At 37.6% G+C, this 22,850-nt stretch overlaps 1 protein-coding gene across 3 annotated transcripts in view; it reads left to right on the top strand.

The window, feature by feature from the left end:
* Nucleotides 1–22,850, top strand: part of adamts17 (ADAM metallopeptidase with thrombospondin type 1 motif, 17) — a 244,291-nt gene that overhangs the window by 30,815 nt on the left and 190,626 nt on the right. For all 3 annotated transcript variants that reach the window (XM_055187083.2, XM_055186975.2, XM_055187023.2), the window contains exons 4-6: nt 3,161–3,333; nt 11,766–11,849; nt 12,466–12,620. In XM_055187083.2, the coding sequence (XP_055043058.2) occupies nt 3,161–3,333; nt 11,766–11,849; nt 12,466–12,620 (412 nt within the window). The remainder of the gene's footprint in view (nt 1–3,160; nt 3,334–11,765; nt 11,850–12,465; nt 12,621–22,850) is intronic.

Raw genomic sequence — 22,850 nt, 5'->3', positions numbered from 1 at the left:
CGTTTGCTGCCAGCTAAACATATTGTTTTATTGGATGTGGCCGTTGTTCTGGCCAGCACTGTATCTTATTTATTTTATTATACATGCATTAAATAAGTTCTGAATGACACTTGTGCTATTAGTGTGTGTTATAGGTACCTGTCGCAAACCATATTCAGTTCATTTGAATAGACCCAAATGAAGCTTAGACTATATGTCTATGCATTGCACATACTAGACTACTGCACACACACGTGCAGGGATGCGCACACGCACGCACGCACGCACGCACACAATTCGTCACATGTGTAATAACAAAAAAATTATAAATATATTAATGATAACACACAAGGTTGTATTTGTTAACCTTAGAAAATGCATTAACATTTATCTTTGTTAATGTCAATACAATATTAGTTATTTGTGTATTAACTCATTTAACAGTTGCAACTTTATATTTTAATAATGTATTATAATGTAATGTACATAAATGCTGAAATTAACATGAACTAATACGAGTGATGAATGCTGTAGTATTGTTCATTGTTCATGTGACTAGGCATAAACTAAACATAACAAAAACAACCTTATTGTAAAGTAATACTACTACTAATAATAATAATAATATGCAGATAATGCAGATTGTATAGGCTAATTGTATTATTAAGGATATTATAATTATTATTATTATTATTATTATTAGTCTATACAAATATAAAATCTTAACAGTCTGACTCCATTTTAGAAAAGGTTCATAAAGGAACCTTCTCAAAAGGTCAGGATCTAAAATGAACCCTTTGGCCACAACAAAGGTTCTAAAAAGAACTGTCCAAAAAACCAAGGGATATTCATAGAACCTGTAAGTTCAACTTTGAACCTTTATAATTACTACAAGTTCATATTTGAACTTCTTGGTTCTTTTTTTAACTCTAAAGGTTCAATGTCTTCTAAGAGTGTAGGTTAACATTCTGCCAATTATATTAATGGTAATCATAACTTTGGTCCAATTTGTGTTCTTGCCTCTAGTTGATAGATCTAGACCACACTGTAACTAGTTAGCTGTAAGCCTTACCTTTGTGCAGACGTATTTATGCTTCGTAAATGTTCGACACATTTAACTGGATGGGGCAGTCCACACTGTTATATCCATTGTATGGGGCAGTCCACACGGTGTTATCCATTGTATGCACCGCTCACAAACGCCGCGGGCGTGAATGTTTGTCGGACGTGCTCGCATAGTAACGGTTGCTGTGATGTGTGATTGGACAATGGCCGTTTTGGGGAAGGGGCCGGCGAAAGGTCAATTGCACAATTAATGGCGATATCCAGATAAATGTCAATAAATATTGTTGAGTCATCTCGTCAATAAAGAGAAAACGAGGAGTTTCTACCTCAAATTCATATCTCCACTATTATCTTACCCAACTTAAACACTGACGCATTCACTCAACACTAAAAACACCTTGTAAGTTTAGATCATGGCTCTGAATCTGATCTCTTACTAAAGTTATCCACAAAAATGGAATTATCTCCGCTTTTAGCTGAAAATTTTAGAGGTGATAAGAGAACAAATGAAGGTAGGATGAAACAGGTTTTTTTAAAGCGGGGGTCTGTTTTTTCATTTGATATTTTATGTTTATTTAAAGAAGATCTTTTTTTCTGTAATGCATTAAACTTAAACTGGGTGGCAACTTAAAAAAAAAAAAACGACGGGGAAAGAGTTAAACATGCTTACAAGCATATGTGTCTTTGCTGCTTCTGTGTTGGTTGGGAACTGCGCTCTCTTGCAGCAACACTTAATTCTGAGGGACTGCTTTGTTTGGCAGAAGAATACTATTTGTACTATTATAATTACAACTTATTTGTGTTTTATTTTATTAAATCCTGCTACGCATATGTAGTAACCATTTTTATAAAAGCAATAAGCCCCACAAAGCAGTGGTCTTACATTGCATTTTATAACAGCTAAGGAGGTTTTTGGCACTTCGCGTCGTGTCTAACAACGCCCCTTAGCTGTTATAAAATGCACTGGTAACACACTGCTTCTTGGGGCTTATTGCTTTAATTTATATATCTATGTTCAAGATTTTAATGTATAGGATCTCAAACCTGTGTTCTTTTATGTTAAATTACTTTTATGTTAGCTATCAATAGTTGTTAGATAAATATCTATTAAAAGAGTGAAACATTTTTCTCCTTTCATGCATGTGTTATCCATGTTGTGAAGATTGTAAGTAGTTTAAACACGAGTAAACATGAGTAAATTTGGGCCCTGAGTTAGATGCTGGTAAACACTAAAGCCGTCTATAAATCAATCCAGTCTCTGTCCTTGGCTTTTAAAGTCTTTTCTTGCTGATGATAAACTGACATGATGATAACACATAAGCAGTAATTTAGAATGCTCTTATTTACTAGTGGATGCATACTGTATGCATTTGTGAGTGTGTTGGTGCTTATGGGGTGTCGCTCTGGGACAAGTGAGTATACAGGTAAGGGTGAGAAATAAAAACCACAGTACGCACTTCACAAATCTGTACACCACTGAGTGCAGTGACACTGTAAGTTTAAAAAAATTGTTTAAATGTGTAATATGAATAAATAGTGCTTACTTTTTTACGTTTAAATAATACCCTCTATTGAAATGAGTGGAAGCTTGAACCCGGAAACAGTATTCCTTACGTCATGCCTTTTCAACGGATTGGTCGGTGAATTACTTGACAAATTGATACTGATTGCAGATCCTGATACTGACTGCAGACACACCTCTTGCATCTTCTAAAAAAATAAAACGTCCTCTTTCTCTTTCATCAGGCATTGTTTCAGAATTGTGTAAACTTGGTATAAGCACTTCTTGTATTTTTGCCTCTCTATGAAAAATCACTTGATTGTTTCCTTATCTTTGTATAGTAAGTCGCTTTAGATAAAAGTGTCTGCTAAATGCCCAAATGTAAATAATTTGGTTGAATAGCAGGGCATCACAATCGCCAAAACTTCTCTACGTCCTACTCTTCAATTCTCATGTTTTCCAGTTTGTCTTTCCCATTCATTCTGAAAGAAAAACTTTTGTGTTGATGAATACAAGACCACACTCTTGCAATGCATTGGCTTGGGTTTGCTAACTTGCATAGTTTTTTCTTTAATCTTACAGAGTTCTTGCGTTTTGTGTACCTGTGTGTGTTAGACAAAAAGAAGGAGAAAAAGATGAAAGGGGCAGAGGAGGCAAGGGGCAGGAGGAACGCCATCCGTCTGACCAGAGAGTACACGGTGGAGACCCTAGTGGTTGCAGATGCGAACATGGTGCATTACCATGGTGCAGAGGCTGCCCAACGCTTCCTGCTCACCATCATGAACATGGTGAGACGCACACTTTATTCCAAAAAAGTTACATGTTCTTAAGCTAAAAATAATGTTTGTCCAAAAAATTTACTTTCCAAAATGTCACAACATGGTCCAACTATAAAAATGTCTCAAATAACAGTGGTGTGAAAAAGTGTTGACCCCCTCCCTGATTTTTTTTTGCCTGTTTGCCACACTTTAATGTTTGAGGTTATCAAACTAATTTAAATATTCTTCGAAGATAACACAAGTAAACACAACATGCAGTTTTTAAATGAAGGTTTTTATTTTTAAGGGAAAACAAAATCCAAACACACATGGGCCTGTGTAAAAAAGTGCTTGCCCCCTAAACCTAATAACTGGTTGGACCACCCTTAGAAGAAAAAGCTTTTGTGATAACTTGCAGTCAGTCTGTTACAGCGCTGTGAAAGATGTTTGGCCCACCCATCTTTGCATAATTGTTGTAATTCAACCACATTGGAGGGTTTTCGAGAATGTACCACATGCCACAGCATCAGGGGCCTGTTTCAGAAAGGTGGTTAAGTGAAAACTCTGAGTTGTTAACCCTGAAATAAGGGAAACTTTAAGTTTTTTGTTTCAGATAGAGAGGTAACTTATACTCAGAGTCTGTTTCTGCAGTAACTTACTCTGTGAACCTAACCTGGTTGGGAGCAGGTTTTATCCTGTAAACTCTGAGTTTCTGGCAGTCTCCTCCCCATTTTTAAAGGAGTACCTGTGTTACGGCCCGCAAAGGTCTCCAGTCCGGCCCGCGTGATGATTTATACAGTATTATTAAATATTAAATACATATTTCAGGCAGATGTCTAGTTCGTTTTTAAAATGAGATACTTGCGGAAAACAGCAAAACGCGGAACATAGACTAAACACGGTGCCCAACAATCTTGCTGTTTTATGTTACCGCTCCGCTAAAGATCCACTGATTCCGGTAATCCACTTCGTGTTTTCCTGCCCGCTCCGCAGCATCTCTGTGTCCACTCTCTGACTGGAGAGCGAAGACGACAGTTTCCGAAGTTCGTTGCATTAACAGGTAGATTCATTACATTATATCAGTTGTTAAACAACAGAATTAGTAATTTGGAAGTTTGTTTATGTATTTCTTCCGGTAATGATTTGCTGTCGGTGTTCTAAAAGTGCTAACAACTTAGCAAGCAAACAACAACAAAATATCCACATTCTTAGTATTAACGTTACAATGCTTGTCTAATTTAATGTTCCCGATCAGATCTAAGTTAATATAAACACTAAATTTGCTGTTGTTGGCACACTTTGTAGACAAAATATACAAAAAACACAAATGCCTTCAGAAAATATAGACAGAGAACGGAAAGGGAGGCTGCTAAAGGCAGTTCAACATTGCAAACATGGATTCAAAGCTCCATCAAGCCAGTAGGTAAATCATATTGAATATTTAGCAGATTCTCACACTTTAATTCGTGTTATTATATTTCCCATTATAATCATTTGTCTAAGTTGATGCTAGTAATATATAACACATCATATTTATAATACTTTATTAAAACCATAATAATAGTACTACCCCCAATTAGTGCCCTTTTTGGTTTGGGCCACTGCCCCATCTAGCATTTTCATTATGAGTGTGACTTATGAATTGTATTTTTTACAGAGCTGTGTGTTTCACTAGGTTTCTTGCTAATTAATTAGTTTGTTTAGTTCATTTTAACACAATTATATGCACACTAAGGTTTAAAAAAAAATTATCTGGCCCTCACATTGTGCCGTTATTTACCATCCAGCCCTCAGCCTAAAATGAGTTTGACACCCCTGCTTTAGTACATTCATTCATTGCACACATTTTTATTACGTACACTGTAAAATATGTTTTTAGCTGTCTTTAAGTTATAATCAAATTGACAGTGCAAATTATTTTACCTTAGTGCTTTATATATTTTATAAATTACACTTAAATTTAAACAAAAAATTTTAAACAGTATATTGAAATGACTAGTAAAGCCAATTTGATATATTTAGGTGCAGAGACCTTCAGGTCCTGAAGCAGCAAAACAGCCCTAGACCATCACACTACCACCACCATATTTTACTGTTGGTATGATGTTGTTTTTCTGAAATGCTGTGTTACTTTTACGCCAGACGTAATGGGACACACACCTTCCACAAAGTTCGGTTTCCCAAAAGTCTTGTTTTCTTGCAAAACTGAGACGAGCCTTTATATTCATTTTACTCAGCAGCGGTTTACATCTTGGAACTCTGCCATGCAGACCATTTTTGCCCAGTTTCTTTCTTATGGTGGAGTCATAATGAACACTGACCTTAACTGAGGCAAGTGAGGCCTACAGTTCTTTGGATGTTTTTGTAGGGTTGTTTGTGACCTCTTGGATGAGTCGTCGCTGCGCTCTTGGGGTAATTTCGGTCGACCAGCCATTCCTGTGGATAATGGCTCTCACTGTGGTTCTCTGGAGTCCCAAAGCTTTAGAAATGGCTTTATAACCTTTTCAAGATTGATAGATCTCAATTGCTTTCTTTCTCATTTGTTGCTGAATTTCTTTGAATCTCAACATGATGTGTAGATTTTTGAGGATCTTTTGGTCTACTTCACATTGTCAGGCAGGTCCTATTTAAATGATTTCTTGATTTCAAAAAGGTGGGGCAATAATCAGGCCTGGGTGTGGCTAGAAAAAGAACTCAGGTGTAATAAACCATAGTTAAGTTATGTTTTACCGGGGGCTGTGCGGGGTGCACTTTTTCACACAGGGCCGTGTGTTTGGATTTAGTTTTTCCTGCATAATAAAAAAGCCTTTATTTATAAACTGCATGTTGTGTTCACTTGTGTTATCTTTGATTAATATTTAAATTTGTTTGACGATCTGAAACATTAAAATGTGACAAACCTAAAAATTTTAAATCAGGAAGGGGGCCAACACTTTTTCACACCACTGTATTGTAGTCTCTCGGACTTCACACATGTTCTTAAATTTGAGCGTAGCATCAGATTCCCTTTGTGCGGACTTCCCATTTTTTCCGCCTTTGGTACAGCTCTCACGGCAAAAGCTTACGTATGATTTATAGCAGGGCAGCTCATGGGGTTTAAATCAGAGCATATGGACACTCGCGTAGCTCCTGGCAAAAGTAAAAAATGGAAGAATGAGAAGCAGGAGAGAGAACGAGACAAGAGAGACAGTCAGGGGTGAGAAATGTGTGTAACATTTGCTCTGCTGACCACAGCTGTGCAATGTGTGATATTCATGAGTCGACAGCCCAGACACACACATACACACCTGTATTTTTTCTCAAAAACAAAGAATAATAGCTCTGGCTCTGTTCCAAAAGCAAGTAAGATGCTTACTTAGGCAGCATTTCAAAGCATCACAAGTGCACCTTGTCGCAAAAGCTGTTCTGAAAGGTTGGCCGTGTAATTAAAGTATGCTGTCTTTTTAAGATATAAAAAGCTCAGATGCAAAACCCTCTAAGTGCGTCTGGCATGTTTTCTTGTAAATGTAATTTTTTTTATCAGACTTTAAATGGATTCTGCCAACAACGTGTTATTTCTAAATTGCCCTAGTCCAGGATTAAGCAGATTTAAAATGAAAGTATTTGAAGAATAGATAATATGTGACAAGAACATTCGGGTTAATATCATCATCCCATTTTTGACCAAGGTGGCGTTTAGCGACCCTAACACTAACCTAACCCAACTGAGCTCCTCATATCTTTTTTTGTTCAGATTTCAAGGCAATGTCTCATATATCTTTTACTTAAAAGGCAATCCCATAATGCATTATGATGACCTCTATCCAAAAAATATCCTTCCAAGATGGCACCCTGCTGAAAAATCCAGCATCAAACCAGCATGGACCAGCATGGGATTTATGCTGGTCTATGCTGGTTTAGCTGGTGGTCACCAGCATACCAGCACCAAAACACAACATATGCTGGTATGACCAGCATGGGATGCTGGTGCTAATGCTGGTTTAGCTGGTGCTAATGCTGGTTTGATGCTGGTTTAGCTGGTGGTGATGCTGGTTTGATGCTGGTGTAGCTGGTGTTCACTAGCAAACCAGCACCAAAACACAACATATGCTGGTCTTGCTGGTATGCTGTTTTTTTCAGCAGGGCAGACAAAGTGAAAGAAATCTTAACTATATATTGGCGCTTTACCACTGCATAGTACCCCACGGTTTGGGTCGGGTCAGCTTACTTTTGGGGGCTTTTTCACTGGGTGCATTACGTAGTACCCAATACTTTTTTTAGTACCACCTTGGTTGGGGTTCCAAGCGTCCCGAGTCGATACCAGAACGTGACGCGAAAACACTGTAGATCACTGGTTTGAGAGAATCATCACCACCAGTGTCATCGCTATAATGAAAGATTAAAAGATTAGCTTTACCTTTGTGCTAGCTTGTGCTGTCTCGAGTAAACCTGTTGTCATCTGTGTTTTGCTGTAAGTTCCCAAATTCCCTTTTAGCAATGACAGCATCCACAGACTGAGAATCATGAACACCATACCAGTTTTTCCAAATTTGCAGTTTGTGGCAACGCGCACGTCCGCATATATGCTTAAATGCAACTTAAATGAGGCTCAGCGGAGCGTGTTGACTGACGTTACGGGTGATTGTACACAAAGTGATAAACACGATGTGCAAACATCTATTTGTGGTGGTCAATTTAAATTTTATGGCGGACTGAGAAATGAATGAATGTATGGGGATGTATAGCATTCCAACAACACTCTCAATTGTATGATAACGCCTATAATCCCTCCCACTCTGAAGTGTTACTAAACTCGATGGAAAAGCTAACCAAGCCAAAGTGAGGTGAGCTGACCCGACCTAAACCGTCGAGTAATATAAAAGCGCCAGAAGTGACCCTGGACCACAAAACCAGTCATATGAAATTGAGATTTATAAGCTAAAATAAGCTTTCTATTGATGTTTTGGTTGTTAAGATTTGGACAATATTTGGCCGCGATACAACTTTAAAGAAAAATGGAATCTAAGACTTTCCAATCTTGCTCCTGGAGAGCCACTGTACTAAAGAGTTTGACATCAACCCTTACCAAAAAGTCTTTAAGATTACTTGAAAATGACCTGCAGTGTAATTGATTTAAGATCACGAAGACAAACATTTGTTTTTGGAATATTGTGAAATAAGTACATGCAAAAAGAACAGGAACTTTCATTAAGATGGTAAATAGGTTTGATGTAAACTTGAACAAGGCAGTTTGTCTACCTTATCTGCTGTACAAGCTCATAAGTTTGTGTCTAGCTTCTAAAGTCAAAACGTATGTTTTGTGTAATTTCAGCTCTATCCCAGAGTGAATTACCTCACTTTGTCTTGTCAGTTATGCAGAACAGGTTTGTAAACGCAGTGTATGCTGTGAGATGTTTCTCTGTAATCTTTTGGGAAAATGCAAAGCTATTTTACAAATTGACCGTTTTTTCTCTTAAATGGTGAGTCATATGATGATGAATATAAAATTGCAGGAATCGTCCAGATGTGTGTGATTTGGTAAAAAAAATAAGCCTCCTTTTGTTCTCCCCAAGGCCTGAGATTTACATGTTTCACACACAAGGTCGACAACCCTGGAGAATTTAGTGCTGTTATTTAGATAAACGCTGATATTAAGAGTATCTCATAGGTGATTTCTCTTACATCTGTTAGTTGCTTCTCAATATTTGAGCACTCCCTAAAGTTCAGCTCCTAATACTCTACAATCTTTAATCTTAATCATTCTCTCCCAAAATGGTCACATGGTCAATACACAACAAGCAATAGCTGTCATTTCACAGTCTAGATTAACTATAAACCCAAAAAAGTAACCCACTTCTAGCCTAAATAAACTTGAATTTGGTTACATGTCAGTTTTGACAAAATAGCAGTGATTACAAGGTGTTTGGTTTCATTTATTGATTTATTTTTGGGCTTTGGTTAGACATATTTTAAAGGATTACTCCACTTTCATTAAAATTATCCCGGTAATTCACTCACCGCCATGTCATCCAAGATGTTTATGTCTTTCTTTGTTCAGTCGGAAGGAAATTAATGTTTTTTAGGGAAAACATTTCAAGATTTTTCTCCATATAGTGGACTTTATTGGACCTCAATAGATTGATGTCTCAATGCAGTTTTAAAGGGTTCTAAATTTTCCCAACCCAAGGGTCTTGTCTAGCAAATGATTGTCACTTTCGCCAACAAAAGTACTTTTAACCTCTATTTGTTTCGTTAGACTTTGTTCCACAAATGTGACACCCAAATATAGCATTATAAGTCTTGAATGCTCCGTTTTGATGGGCGGGCCGCATTGAAGACCTGGAGGTAAACACCCACTGCTATGATTGGATAGCTAAATTCCCCAATGTTACATGTGGGGAATTGTTTTGAAAACGTTAATGTGTAAAGCAGCCGAACACATATATGTTCAAGCCACAAAATATTCTTGGTGTTATGCTGAGTTTACACCAACCGCGTTTCAGCACTGCAAAAAATGACTTTCTTACTTAGTTTTTTTGTCTTGTTTTCAGTAGAAATATCTAAAAATTCTTGAATTAAGATGCTTTTTCTTGATGAGCAAGGTGACCTGGGTGAATAAGTCTAGTTTTGAGACAAATAATATGCAATTTGGGTGAGATTGTCCTTAAAACAAGCAAAATTATTGGCAGTTAATTTTGCTTGTTTTAAGCACAAATTCACTTAAATTGTATATTTTTTGTCTAAAAACTAGTATTATTTTCTTAGGTCATTTTGCTCATTAAGAAAATACATCTTGATTTAAGAATTTTTAGATATTTCTACTGAAAACAAGACAAAAATACTAAGTAAGAAAGTCATTTTTTGCAGTGAGGCATCAAAATCGCGTTTACCGCGCGTGGTTTGCCCCTTGAACAATTTGGATGCATTCGCGCGTGTAGAGTGGAGTAGACGCGCGGAAAAAGCAAGCATTTGATGCGCGTCAGAGGCAAACCCCGCTTCTTGTGGGAGGGGCAAGTGCTATGCGGGTGTCTGTTTGCAAGATGACTGATGTTGATTGTGCATTTATCGAGAGTTACCAGTTTGTATTTGGTAACCTCCCTATAGGGGTAAAATAAACGACGCGGGTCGATAAAAGTGACGTGACTCAAAAGTGAAGTGTGTATTTACAACTTACCAGGTTGCCCAAAGTCCTCACTGACACTCTTCCAAGCGAGGTCCTTTTTATTCCTGTCTCCTTTATAGAAATAAGAACTTGTCTCGTATAGCTCTGGCTGACTGCTTACAGACAATATCAAGCATTGGTTGAGTGAGTGACTCCAGGTGGGGTTGCCACCGCAGCAGCAAGCAGGCTCCTGATTGGTTAATGCGGCACGAAATTCCGCCAAAGTTAAAACTTTTCAACTCGGGCGTCAGCCGCAAATTCGCGTGAACCGGCAAATGCACAAAAAGCACCATTTGCGCGTACCGCGCACAACGCTCAATTCGCGCCTTCTGCGCCGTGCCGTACGCCTTATTTTCCGCGCCGCGAGACCTCCTGACGCGCGTCAAAGCGTCTTCACATTGACTTAACATTGAAATCACTCACGCTTCACGCCTGTACTGTGGTTGGTGTAAACGCAGCATTAGAGATGATACACATGAGAATGCGTATGGTGAAGTAGCAACGAAACTTCAAACCCAACATGACTAAATTACTGTATACAACACAGTAGGCGCACATCAGAATCTAAATCGCGGCTGGTACAGTAAGTACTTATCACTAACTTTGTATATTTCTAACGTTATATTACAGTTATTTTATGTTGAGTGTTGAACCTTTATTAATCATGTTTTTAGTAAATTAAAACAATCAAACATATGTGTTTAGACACAGATATTACACACAATATGAAGCAATCTCTAATAAAGCGAGATAGTGACACGTAGTAACTTACTAAAATGTTTTACTCACATAAGACTGTACCATTCCTGTCAGACCCAATATTGATGGTACAACATTGTTTTTTAAGCACAGTCTCTTTGCAAATCCAGCATCGACTTGTGGATTCTTTACACACAAATCTGTGTTACATTGAAGTAAACAAACACTTCTTTAAAAACAAACTTCAACCATGCATTCCTAATGTTATGTTCCGAGTGAGGTTATTTCCCTAAACGGGAACCTGTGGGCGGGGCTACACAAGCAGTCATTGCCATTTGACTTTGGAGGTGGTGTTTAAAATCTCTACAACGTAACACCTTGGCACATTCCTGGACCGACTGATTTCTGGGCTTTGTTATAAGGACATTTTCAGTCCTGATACATGCAGGATGTTCGTTTAAGTACGATGACCTCTAATATAACAAAAAACACATTACATTAAAACAGAATTGTCACTGCTGAGTTAGCGCTATATGCTAATTAATGCTACATGTTGGTACATGCAATAAGCAGAAACTAAAAACTATCAACATATCTCATTTTCGTGCCCTTTCCTCCACAGGTGTACAACATGTTTCTGCACCAGAATTTGGGTGTGAGGTTGAACATCCGAGTCACCAAGCTGGTTCTCTTGCACAGCCGTCCGGTAAGAAACATCCGTAAACCCTGAATTTGACCCCTGAGATCTAAACACAAAATTAAGATCCAAATTTCAGTTCGTCTTGACTCAACCAGCAAACTGTTTTCCGTTCCTTCTCTTTTTTATTCGTATCCTTAGGACCTGTGATCTTATCTGCCTCTTATGTGTGTGTTTTAATGACTGGTTTTCCCCTACATTTATTGCTGGATTGTGTTCTTTCCCAAAACTCCATAGAGTCTGCCAGAAAGAATGCTTTGTTTCGACTGTGCACTTCTAAAGTCTAAAATGATGTATGTCAGAACATCATTGAATAGCCATTAGTCTAAATATATAGCACTGCTGCAGGGCAAACCCTTTAAACTCACAACCTGTTATATCAAATAGATGGTGGATTTAGATTCTTAGAAAAAAGCTCTTTGTTAGTCTCAATGAATTTCACTAGCTGTAAACCACATTTAAACCACTCCCAACTACTTATGGTGGCCCATTAGGGTCCTTGATGGCCAATGTAAGTATTTTCAATGCTTTAAATAAAGTATAACAAGTCTATTTTGATGTTTTATTGCACCATAGTCTGTGTGTTATAGTGTAATGTAAAAATGTCATCCATTGGCTTTCTCAGGAAAAGTTAAAGGTGGGCCATCATGGAGAAAAAGCCCTGGAGAGCTTCTGTCACTGGCAGCACGAGGAATACGGGGCTCGTTTCCTGGGCAACAATCACGTTCCCGGGAGCAGAGATGATCCACCTCCTGTGGATGCAGCCGTGCTGGTCACCAGGTACCTCTTAACTTCACTCTGACATTGCATTATTTGCTGCTTTGAAGTGCAGTATCTTTCAGCTTTCGCAATTTGTGACAGATTAAATACTTAGTTCCTTTAATTCAGATCCAGTGCAATTTGAAATCAATATCTGAGCTCTGACAGACCCTAATAATCTACTTAATCATCCGTGTGTCAGCAAGACAAGTTTGTTCCCAATCTTCTCCTTTCCACTACAACAGATTACTACCGGTAGCCAAAAACATTGCATTCCCAGTTTGGGATTAGGTGTTATTAGCTTGCTGTAATTTTCAGAGTCCAAAGAGTCAGATCCTTTTGTTAAAATGTCCTGGTTATGAGAGCCTGTCAGATCGTATCTGTCTTCCTGGGCCCGAGGAGCTCACAGGGAGAGTGATCGCGCACAGAGGGGCCTTTTGTTTCCCCTGTGCCGGGTTAAATATGATCTCCGCCAGCATACAAAAGCAACTGTCTATAAGGATGCGGCATACAGGAGCAACATCTGTCTCGGCATGCATGCCAAGACGGCTCAAGGCGGTGGGAATGCATCAAAGGCAAATTAAGGCATGACAAGGTGCGGTTCGGTTTATTCCTCTCACTGCTTCTTTGGAGATGTACGCGGCTGGTCCCGAGTTCCCGCGGCACTTAGTGACTGAGAAGAAAGATTATCTTCTTAACACATCTATGGCAGATGATCCAACAATGTTATTAAAGGGTTCCCACAGGAGCAGAAATAAAGAAACTTTTGATATGGATGTTTAGAAATGTTTCTGTATGTACAGAAGAGTTTCTGTACTGTGGCTCATTGGTAGAGCATTGTGTTTGCACTGCAAAGGTAGACAACACATGCACTGTATGCACGAGCTGCTTGGTTCAGTAATTTCACTCTTTCCCCGCCATTGAACAGTTATCTTGTCAATTAAGAGAAAATGCTTCCCTGCCAAGGACAAGTTTTCACGGCAATCCATATTTCCGCTATTATCCACTAGGTTGTGCTCTTACCCAACTTATAAAACTAAATTATCTATGGATCTAAAATAAGTACATTTTGTTTTGATCAACAAATTTAACAAACAGTGGCAGCTGGTCAACGTCCCCCAAAGTTGCCAAGAGAAGAAAGCTACTTTAACATGTTACCAAAAAGTTAAATATATAGTGCAAATTAATACAAAATAAAATAATGTAGTTGTACTGTTTCACTGTTAGTCATCTTATAATTCATTTCGTTTTGTGTGTGTGCCATGTTTGTGTGTCTGGGGCGAGCCCCAAACTAGTGCGTATGTAGGTCAGTAAAAAAAGTCGAGGGTCTGTTCTTTTAAATGTTTATATATTTATAGAAGAAAATTTTCCTGGAAGGCATTTCGTGAAACTTTGCTGGCGGGCAGCTTTTTAAAAAAAGGCTGGCAGGAATGAGTAAATATTAAAATCTTATCAGTTAACAGTTTATGTTCGGTTTACAAGTTGTGGTTGATGGATAAATTAACTGAAATTAATGTCCCTAGTTCATACATAATATCTATGACTTAAACTACATAACCACTCGTTCATCTGTGATGATGTTATACTGCAAGAGACACAAGTTTTAACGTGATCCACGGTCACACTGTCTTTCATCTTCTGTGCAGTTAGGGGATTTTGCTGAAAATTGATGTGGCGTTTAGTGGATTCTGCCATTCTACAAAGCTGTATTTCTGAATGGCCTGAGGTGGGGATTAAGCACATTTGAATATATCTGAAAAACATATAATACATTCTTAGAGCAGAGGCAGGTAGTAATCCTGGTAAATTACTGTAAAATAACCAAAAATGTCCAGAAAATACACAAGTGTGATGTTTACACAAGTTATTGTTGTTCTGTTTGTTCACCCATAATTCACATTTATTTAAATAGCACTTTTTACAATACTGTACAAATTTCAGAAAGCAGATTTACACAAATTAAATGTCTGTTACAATTAAGAGTAATTTGTTGTATTAATATTCCAGAAGTGTACAGTTTTAAAGTAATACCAAAACTGCTGAATTTTCCATATACTCTACCTATTATTTGTAACACATCATTGACACAGGAGAACAAAAATACCAGTAAAGTCTGCAATGTTATAAACAGACACTGGAACTTTAAACAGCTGCATCACTGCCGGTGTCGTGTTTGAAATAATAGCAAGGTATGACTGTTTTCTAACGTACTCGGTCTGCGTATTTGCTGATGTTTACATTTTTTGTTGTAAATGTTTATATTCATGGAGCTGCTTTTGACCCACTGACATCATATTAGGTGACTTCAAAGGGAACTACTGAACTGCAAGGGAAAAATGCTTGCTTTGATTTTGTAAACAGTGCTGAGTAAACACATCATCTGCGTTAGATGTCATGGTTGGCCCAGATATATTCTTACACACAAATTTTTTTGACCTCCTACAATATGCTATCATACTGTATACATATAGAATCATTTCAGTTATTAACTTAATGTTAAAACTTCTCATACCCAAAAAGTTGCCAGGATTGATTTACTGGTACTTTTGAAAAGTTCCTGTTCACACATGATCCCTTAATTCAGTGGTTCTCAAACTTTTTCTGCGTGCGGCCCCCCTTGTGTAGGGTGCATTCCTTCGCGGCCCCCCAAAGAAAATGTATGACAAAAAACTGTTCTAAAATGTAACATTTTAATTAAACAAAAAACACGTGAACGTGCAAAACTAAGGGGTAGGGGTAAGGGAAAGGGTTAAGACAGAGAAATGTTTTTTGCGGACCTCAGATTTGAGCTACTTTTAAACATCGATTCAATTTTTTTAAAGATGAATGATTTTGTTTATTAGTAGTTATTTGGGCTGTGAACATTAATTGGGATGCTTTTGGGCTAGTTCTGAATGTTCATTGCGCTGGTTTTGATCTGCAAATCTGGCAACCCTGGCTGTGTGCTTACACAGACGTTTGGTTCGGATTATATAGAATGTACATGTAAACGATCATTTAAATCAAATTGCAATGTTTAAGATACATACAAACTTTACTGTTAGATCCTGCAATTGGATTAAATTAAATCGGATTACAAAATTTTGTGCATGTAAACATATTGTTAGATAGAGTCAGATTGTGTAAAGTAAATGTATTGTGTAGGAAATGCATTATCTTACACGAACAAACAATGAACAATATAGTTTTTCAGCATTTACAGTTCTCCAGACTAACATTTTAGAGGGGTGGCACTGGCGCCACCAAGTTGTACATCTGGTGGTGCTGGGCCTCAATTTGGTGGCACAAGTTCAAACATGTTTAATGCATTGATAAATTCATTATACATACAGATAATTTTCTTCTTTATACACATAAATTATTTTTTACTTTACCATACTCGTCCCTGTCCGATGAAAACCACGTATGTCCATTTTGAGATTTTTCGATGGATTGAATGTCCAGGTTCATTTCCGTATACAGTATGCTTCACATATCTAAATGGCCAATGAAATGTTGTGAAATCATGTCATCTGATTTTCACGTTTATCCATTTGGTGTCAAAGCTGTCAATCACGAATATGGTTACATGTAAAGATGCCGACCAAGTATGACAACGCTACATTCAACTGCTTTTGAAATACTGTTTTTTTCACTTCCTGAAAAGTAACCGTTTTGGACAAACGTGAGTTTTATCGGGGCAGGGACGATATATTTGCCTTACTGTAAACTATAAACCTTACAATCAACTTTTTCTTACTTTGTTGTAAAAGCTTTAGGCTACTTTAAGACAGACTTGAGTAAAGAAATCACATTCTTGTGCTGTTATCATTACAAAATGTCTCCATGCACCCTGAATACATCATTTGTTCAGGACTTTTAATGTGGGCTTACTGGTCTCTGTCCCTTTGACAGCCAGTCCTCAACACTTTTCCTGGCATAAGGGGCTGTTTACACTTTAAACATGGTATTAACATGGGTTTTTGTAGATCCACTTTCAACCACATTCAGAGGTAGTTGAAAACACTTTCGACCAAATTGCTTTTGTAGTGTAAACGTGCATGTTGTTGAATGTGTTCGAACAGCCACACGCCTTCTCTCCACCTATTTATCTACTGGGATGTACCGAGCACTATGTTTTAGACCTTTTCTGACTTCTAGCTCAAACACACAGTGTGCAACGCTATCTTTAGGCTGTCATTGATTAAAGTAAAGCGGTTGATCTTTCGTTAGTTTCATTTTGCGAGCCTGTGAAAGTTGCGCAATCTTATTTCAACTTTGCTGAAATTAAGATCCTTATCTATACATGTACAAAACACTGTGCAGCATGTTTACTAACAACACAAGCAGCAGACTCTAACATAATATTAATTTGCATCCATTTAAAGCAACACCAAAGAGTTTTTTTACCTTAAAGTAACGTTTCCAAAAAAGTTTCAGTCGTTCATCCACTCAAAACAGGGTGAACGGCACTTTCACATTTGCTTTGCAGCCCTCCATCGGCCAAAACCGCACTAAAGAAGTTTCCAACCGTCGGGTCACCGCCCTGTAGTTTGAGTGAAAACTACAAAAACTTGCTTTATGGCAGGTACATAAAAAAGAAAGATACCATTACCTAGCGTTCCTGCGGCTTTTCAATTGTCATCATGGTGGAGCCTGCAAAGAAAAGGGTTTCATTTCGTAGGAGGCGAAGTAAAGAAAACGGGAGCACGATAGAGAAAGAGCTCAAACTAAAGTGAACATAGGGCGGGCTTATACTTGTTGGCGAGAGCTGAAGGAGGCTAGGAGTTGCAAGACTGATGTTGACCTGGCTTTGCTGCTACTAAACTTGTGAGTAATACCGGTTTACAGATACTAAACATGCCAACTTGATCTCTTTTTTTGTACAATGCATTGTAAAATTATTTACGACAGTGGTAATGGACAATTCTGCTTCCAACCTGTAGGGGAAGCAAAAAGCAAAAAACTCTTTAGTGTTGCTTTAAACCCGCCATTACTCCCGCTTGCGTTTAAAGGTCCAGTTTTTTCTGTGATTGTGTTTATGGTGCGCAATATAACATGTTCATGTTTTGAGTGTTAAAAACGCAGTATTTTCACACAATTTACTTATCTCTATAGTGCTGTTTTCTCTGTCCTAAAAACGGTCTGATGTATTCCTTGTTCTATGAAGTTGCTCCTTCATAAATAAGTAACAAGTTTTGATTTGGTTAGTTTGTTTAATGTGTTGTGATTCGACAGCAGCTTAGAGCCAGAGACGTTTGAGCTTAGATGGCGACTGACGTATTCCTGTGGGCGGAGTCAGCAAAAAAACTCTTTTATTGACGTCATTCAATCAGGAAGTAGAAGGCTGTAGCCCAAACCGGCCGTTCGCTGTAGGCTTTGAAAGGGGAAGTCTGTTAAAGAAAATATATCGCTTGGAAGTGAACTTTGAGCTTTATAATTTTTCAGGTATTATTTATGCTCTAACAGTAACATTACACACTACCTAAAGTTTGAAAATGGGATCAGGAAAAATGGGACCTTTAAATAACAGCAGAGGGACTCGCCCACAGTCTCCACAGACCACCCCTAAAAGTAATCAGGACAGAAATGGTCGAGAGTGAACAAAATAGACGGATTTAAATACCAGGTGTAAATTGTTGGCCACGCTTTAGACAAGCCTTCTGTCAAGCGTTAACGCTTTCGCCCTGTGTGAATGTACTGTCAGGAGGTGTGGTGATATGCACCTGAGATATGATAGAAAGGCGGGGGAGGGGCAGCAACAAGGGAGAGTGACTGGATGCTTCGTAGACGTAATCGCCTGTGCATTAAATTAATATAATTATATTTAAATTTTGCAGTCATGCCAGTGCGACCTTTAATAAAAAGTAGTCGCATAGGCAGGGAAAATACTTGCATAATGCGACTATTTCCTCGCAGTCTAGAGAACTGGTATGGCTTGTGTCTTTGTCACCTTTTTCAACCCTGATGAGTTTGCACCCCCTGACTTTCTGACTTGAATCGAACATGGCATACGTTTTTATCAAGCAAGATAAAATTAGAAATGCTTTCTTTGACCCAAAGTCTAGGATCTGTGAAGCAGTCAAAGTTTCCACTGTCTTGAAAGCCAAATTACATAACTGACCTGCCCACAAGTAACATAGATGTTTCCGTATGAGTCTTATGAGTTTTGAACGCATTTAACATTTAATGCAATACAAAGAGCTACTGTTTTGCTATTTGACATTTCTACTTTTTTTCAGTTTGTAATGCTGCTGTTTGAGAAAACAGTGAAAAAGGTCTGCAAAGTCCACTCCAATGGGAGACATACTACAATAAATGTCTCATTAGCTATATTTTCATCCATCTATTTTTATGCACATTTTGGTGTATCGCTTAAAAAACTGATGGATGAAAAAGGGTAAGATGTGCATAAATTCTACAAATTTGTAATCAATTAAGTCAGAATAAATTTTTAATCCATAGAATATCTATAGACAACATGCGCATGAACTACAATAGAAACACGTTAACCAAATAAATTGCATCAAAAGTCATGTGACTTTGCGCTTCGGATGGCATAACTGGACCAGACAGTTTACAAAACTCAATTGCACAGCTTCAAAATTTAGTTTTTAGACTCAGGCTTTTAACACAATGAAGATTCCTATTCTGATTCAGCGACTGATTGATTTGGGGGTAAATGGGGCACTTGTTTGGTAGATCAAAGATTTTCTTTTAAATCGCCCACAAAGACTTGCATTCAATAGCTGGGTTCCCATCCAAACATTAAGCAAATCTTTTCAAAATTCACAAAAAAAGAAAAACAAACATATTTGATTTAGGTGTGTTTCCATCAAGTTGTTTGAGCGAATGACGGTGGTATTGTTAACCTAGTAACTAACAGTAAATAAAACAAGGCACTTTGGAAAATGAAGACAGGACTGCATGTAGTCACGATAGGGCAAGTTATTACTTTATTAGCAGTGCAGCTTGTGAATGCCAAACTGAATGCTGTGCACAAAAGAAGAAATACTGAATTTTTGATGCAGGCAATAGCAGATATTCTGCAATATTCTGCAAATAATATTAATACGTTTCCATCTCCCATTAATCGCATTTACTGTTTCTCGCAAAAATTAAAAAACACCAAGCGTAAAAAAATTGCACATTAAGATTTTTTATTTTAAATTTCATTCGTTTTTAATGCAATACTTCAAAATGCGCATACATTTATGGTGATGGAAACATGACTAATGGCAGTTTGTCTGGAACTATTATTTTAAACACAGTAGCCCCACAGAGAGCAATTGTATCACCCATACTTTTTTCTTGTATATTAATGAGTTTAAAATAAAAAATGTTTAGTATTTAGTCTCTTTAAATATGCAGATGATATGGCACTTGTGGGTCTTCTGATAGATTCCATACTATATAGTAGGCGAAAAGCAGTAGGCAAGGCGTGTAGTATGTCCAAATACATAGTATTTCAAAAAGCGAATGCGAAAAGTACCCGGATTACCTACTACTTCCGGCTAGATTTTAATAATTAATTATTTATTTATTTGATTGGGATAGTGCATGTTAATGAACAAGCATGACAATCATACATGTAAACATGCCGGATTGTAGCGAAACGCTAATTTCCTTCCGTAGTCCCAAGAACTAAGATCACACTAGTCTCAAAACGTTACATGATATAATTTACATCATTTAATAATATTAGCTAAAACCTATACAATATTCACATATGACTTAAAAACTCATAAAACTTCAGAGGTCCATATACACATATACAGGAAAAGAAAGACATAAGAGAGAGAAAGGGACAAAAATCGAAAAGATAGAGACTGCAATAAAGATACATCATACCCACTAATGTGTACAACTTTGGTTTTCCCACAACCATTTTTTCAACTGGACCTTAAAAGAACTATATGTGGGGCATTCTCTCAGTGTTAATGGCAGACTGTTCCATAGCTTCCCGCCACGGACAGACAAAACTGTCTGACCAAAGGTGGTGCACCTGTGGGGTATTACTAAATCTCCTCTAGTGGAAGCACGAGTGGTTCTCTGCATATTGTCTTTCGGCTTAATAAAGTCTTTCAAGGGTGGTGGAGCTAAAGAGTTTAAAACCTATCAAGGAGGCCATTTTCAATTTGATCATATTATCAAAATCCAATAGTCTTATGTTTTTTTATAACATGACAATAGTGATGGGATAGCGTTTTTTAATGTAGAATTTTATTGAATTTAACTATCTGTGCTATTTTTTTAACATGACTTTTGAAACTAAATGTTGAATCAAGAACTACCCCGAGATATTTAAATTCTGAGACCACATCAAGTTCCACTCCATTCAGGAAAACGTTTGATCTAATTACTTCGACCTGACGTTTGGAGAAGTACATACAGACTGTTTTTTTTTGGTGTTCAACATGAGGCATGAGTTGTTGTTGAATTGTTTTTGCATGGGTGTAGATTACTGCGTCATCCGCGTACATCTGCGAGGAGACATTTGGACATGAATTTGGTAGGTTATTAATAAAAAGTGAAAACAGAACTGGCCCAAGGACAGACCCCTAGGGAACACCAACTCCAGAGTCTAAACAAGAAGATTTGACACCATCTACTGTCACGTACTGTTTCCTGTGAGAGAAAAAAGATCTAAATCATAAAAGAGCTTGATCAGAGATGTTAAACTGAGTTAATCTAGAGATTAGGATCTGATGGTTTACAGAGTCAAAAGCCTTTTTCAAATCTAGAAAAACAGCCCCAACACAAGGACTCTTGTCAAGCAAACCTTTTATGTTCTCTGTTAACACACACAGGGCAGTATCAGTGGAATGATGGGTCCGAAAACCAAATTGTAAAGGATGTAGTGAAGGTTGATTGTTTTTCAAATGGGCCGTCAACAATCTGACTACCCACTTCTCTGCTATTTTTGATATAACAGGAAGTATGCTAATGGGTCTATAATTGGACATTTCAGTTTTTGCACCCGTTTTAAATATTGGTGTCACTGCAGCCCCTTTCCAATCTGCTGGAACTATAGAATGAGAAAAGGACATATTAAGAAGATCCGTAATTGGACGTATGAGAGGATCCTTGTACTCTTTCGAAAGATATGTACTAAAACCAAATGCATCGAGGGCTTTTGGATTTTTCATGGCAGTGATAATTTTTGTTACCTCATAGTCTGAAATTTTGACGATTTCAAATACAGGCTGTTTTGAATCAGTAACATTGTCAGAACACATAGGTGGAACTAACTGTTGCGTAATCTCTTTCACAGAGTTTATAAAAACACTATTAAAATTAGTAGCTATGGAGAGTGGATTTTTAATAATCAAGTCATTAATTTGAAGCTCCATTTTCTTATTATTTGTCTTTAATTGTCGGCCAAGCAGTTTATTTAAGTTTTGCCATACAAATTTTCCATTGCCATTTGCATTCTCTATTACTTTAATTAAAAAGTTAGCTTTAGCCCATCTGAGACTTTGTGTTACCTTGTTTCGCATAGAAGTAAATTTCTGACAGTCTGTTGTTAAACCTGATTTCAAAGATTGCTTTAATAACAGGTCTCTAGGTAACATCAGATTTTTACATTCTGTATTCAACAATGGCAAGTGGCACCTATCTTTACGTTTATATCCCCCTCTACTCGAATGGGTTGAAATAACATCCTTCAGAGATGTAATAAATCTACTGCTACACAATTCAGGATTATCACCAGCGTGCATCACCAGGATCAGCGTGCATCACGATGGGCACTTTACTATCCGTGATGCCCCCGGAGCGGAGTTAGCGGAGTTATCGGAGTTACCGGTTTCGGACGCAGCATTTGTTTGTAATTTAAATAGGGACATAGGTCCCGTATACACTGCATATTAATTCGGTTGTCACTTCACCTTTTAATGCTTAATCCTGTTCTGTACACACACAGTTTAGTAATTTACGGGACTGACAACCGCATTTTACTTAACTTCCGCAAAATGCAGGTTGTGACAACCGCATTTACAGAAACTCTGCATAGTGTGTACATAACCGAATTAAACAACTAGTAGTAATAAAGTATTTAAACGTGCATCGAGATCACACTTCTGAAAAAAATAAATGCCTACAAGGGGAAAAAAGTCTTCTGTATGCACGGTGCGGAAAATGACAGAGGCACGAGCGTTTGCTGACTAGTGTTGCCAGGTCTTGCAAAAAACAAGAAAAATCCAATAATAAACCAAAATAAATTCAAATGCTTTACCACAAAGATCAAAATATTGGGACCGGAATGTTCAC

This window comes from Misgurnus anguillicaudatus, chromosome 21 (genome assembly GCF_027580225.2).
Source record: "Misgurnus anguillicaudatus chromosome 21, ASM2758022v2, whole genome shotgun sequence".
NCBI lineage: Eukaryota > Metazoa > Chordata > Actinopteri > Cypriniformes > Cobitidae > Misgurnus > Misgurnus anguillicaudatus.
Note: the sequence above shows the minus strand (reverse complement) of the source record. Positions and strands in the feature narration are given on the sequence as shown.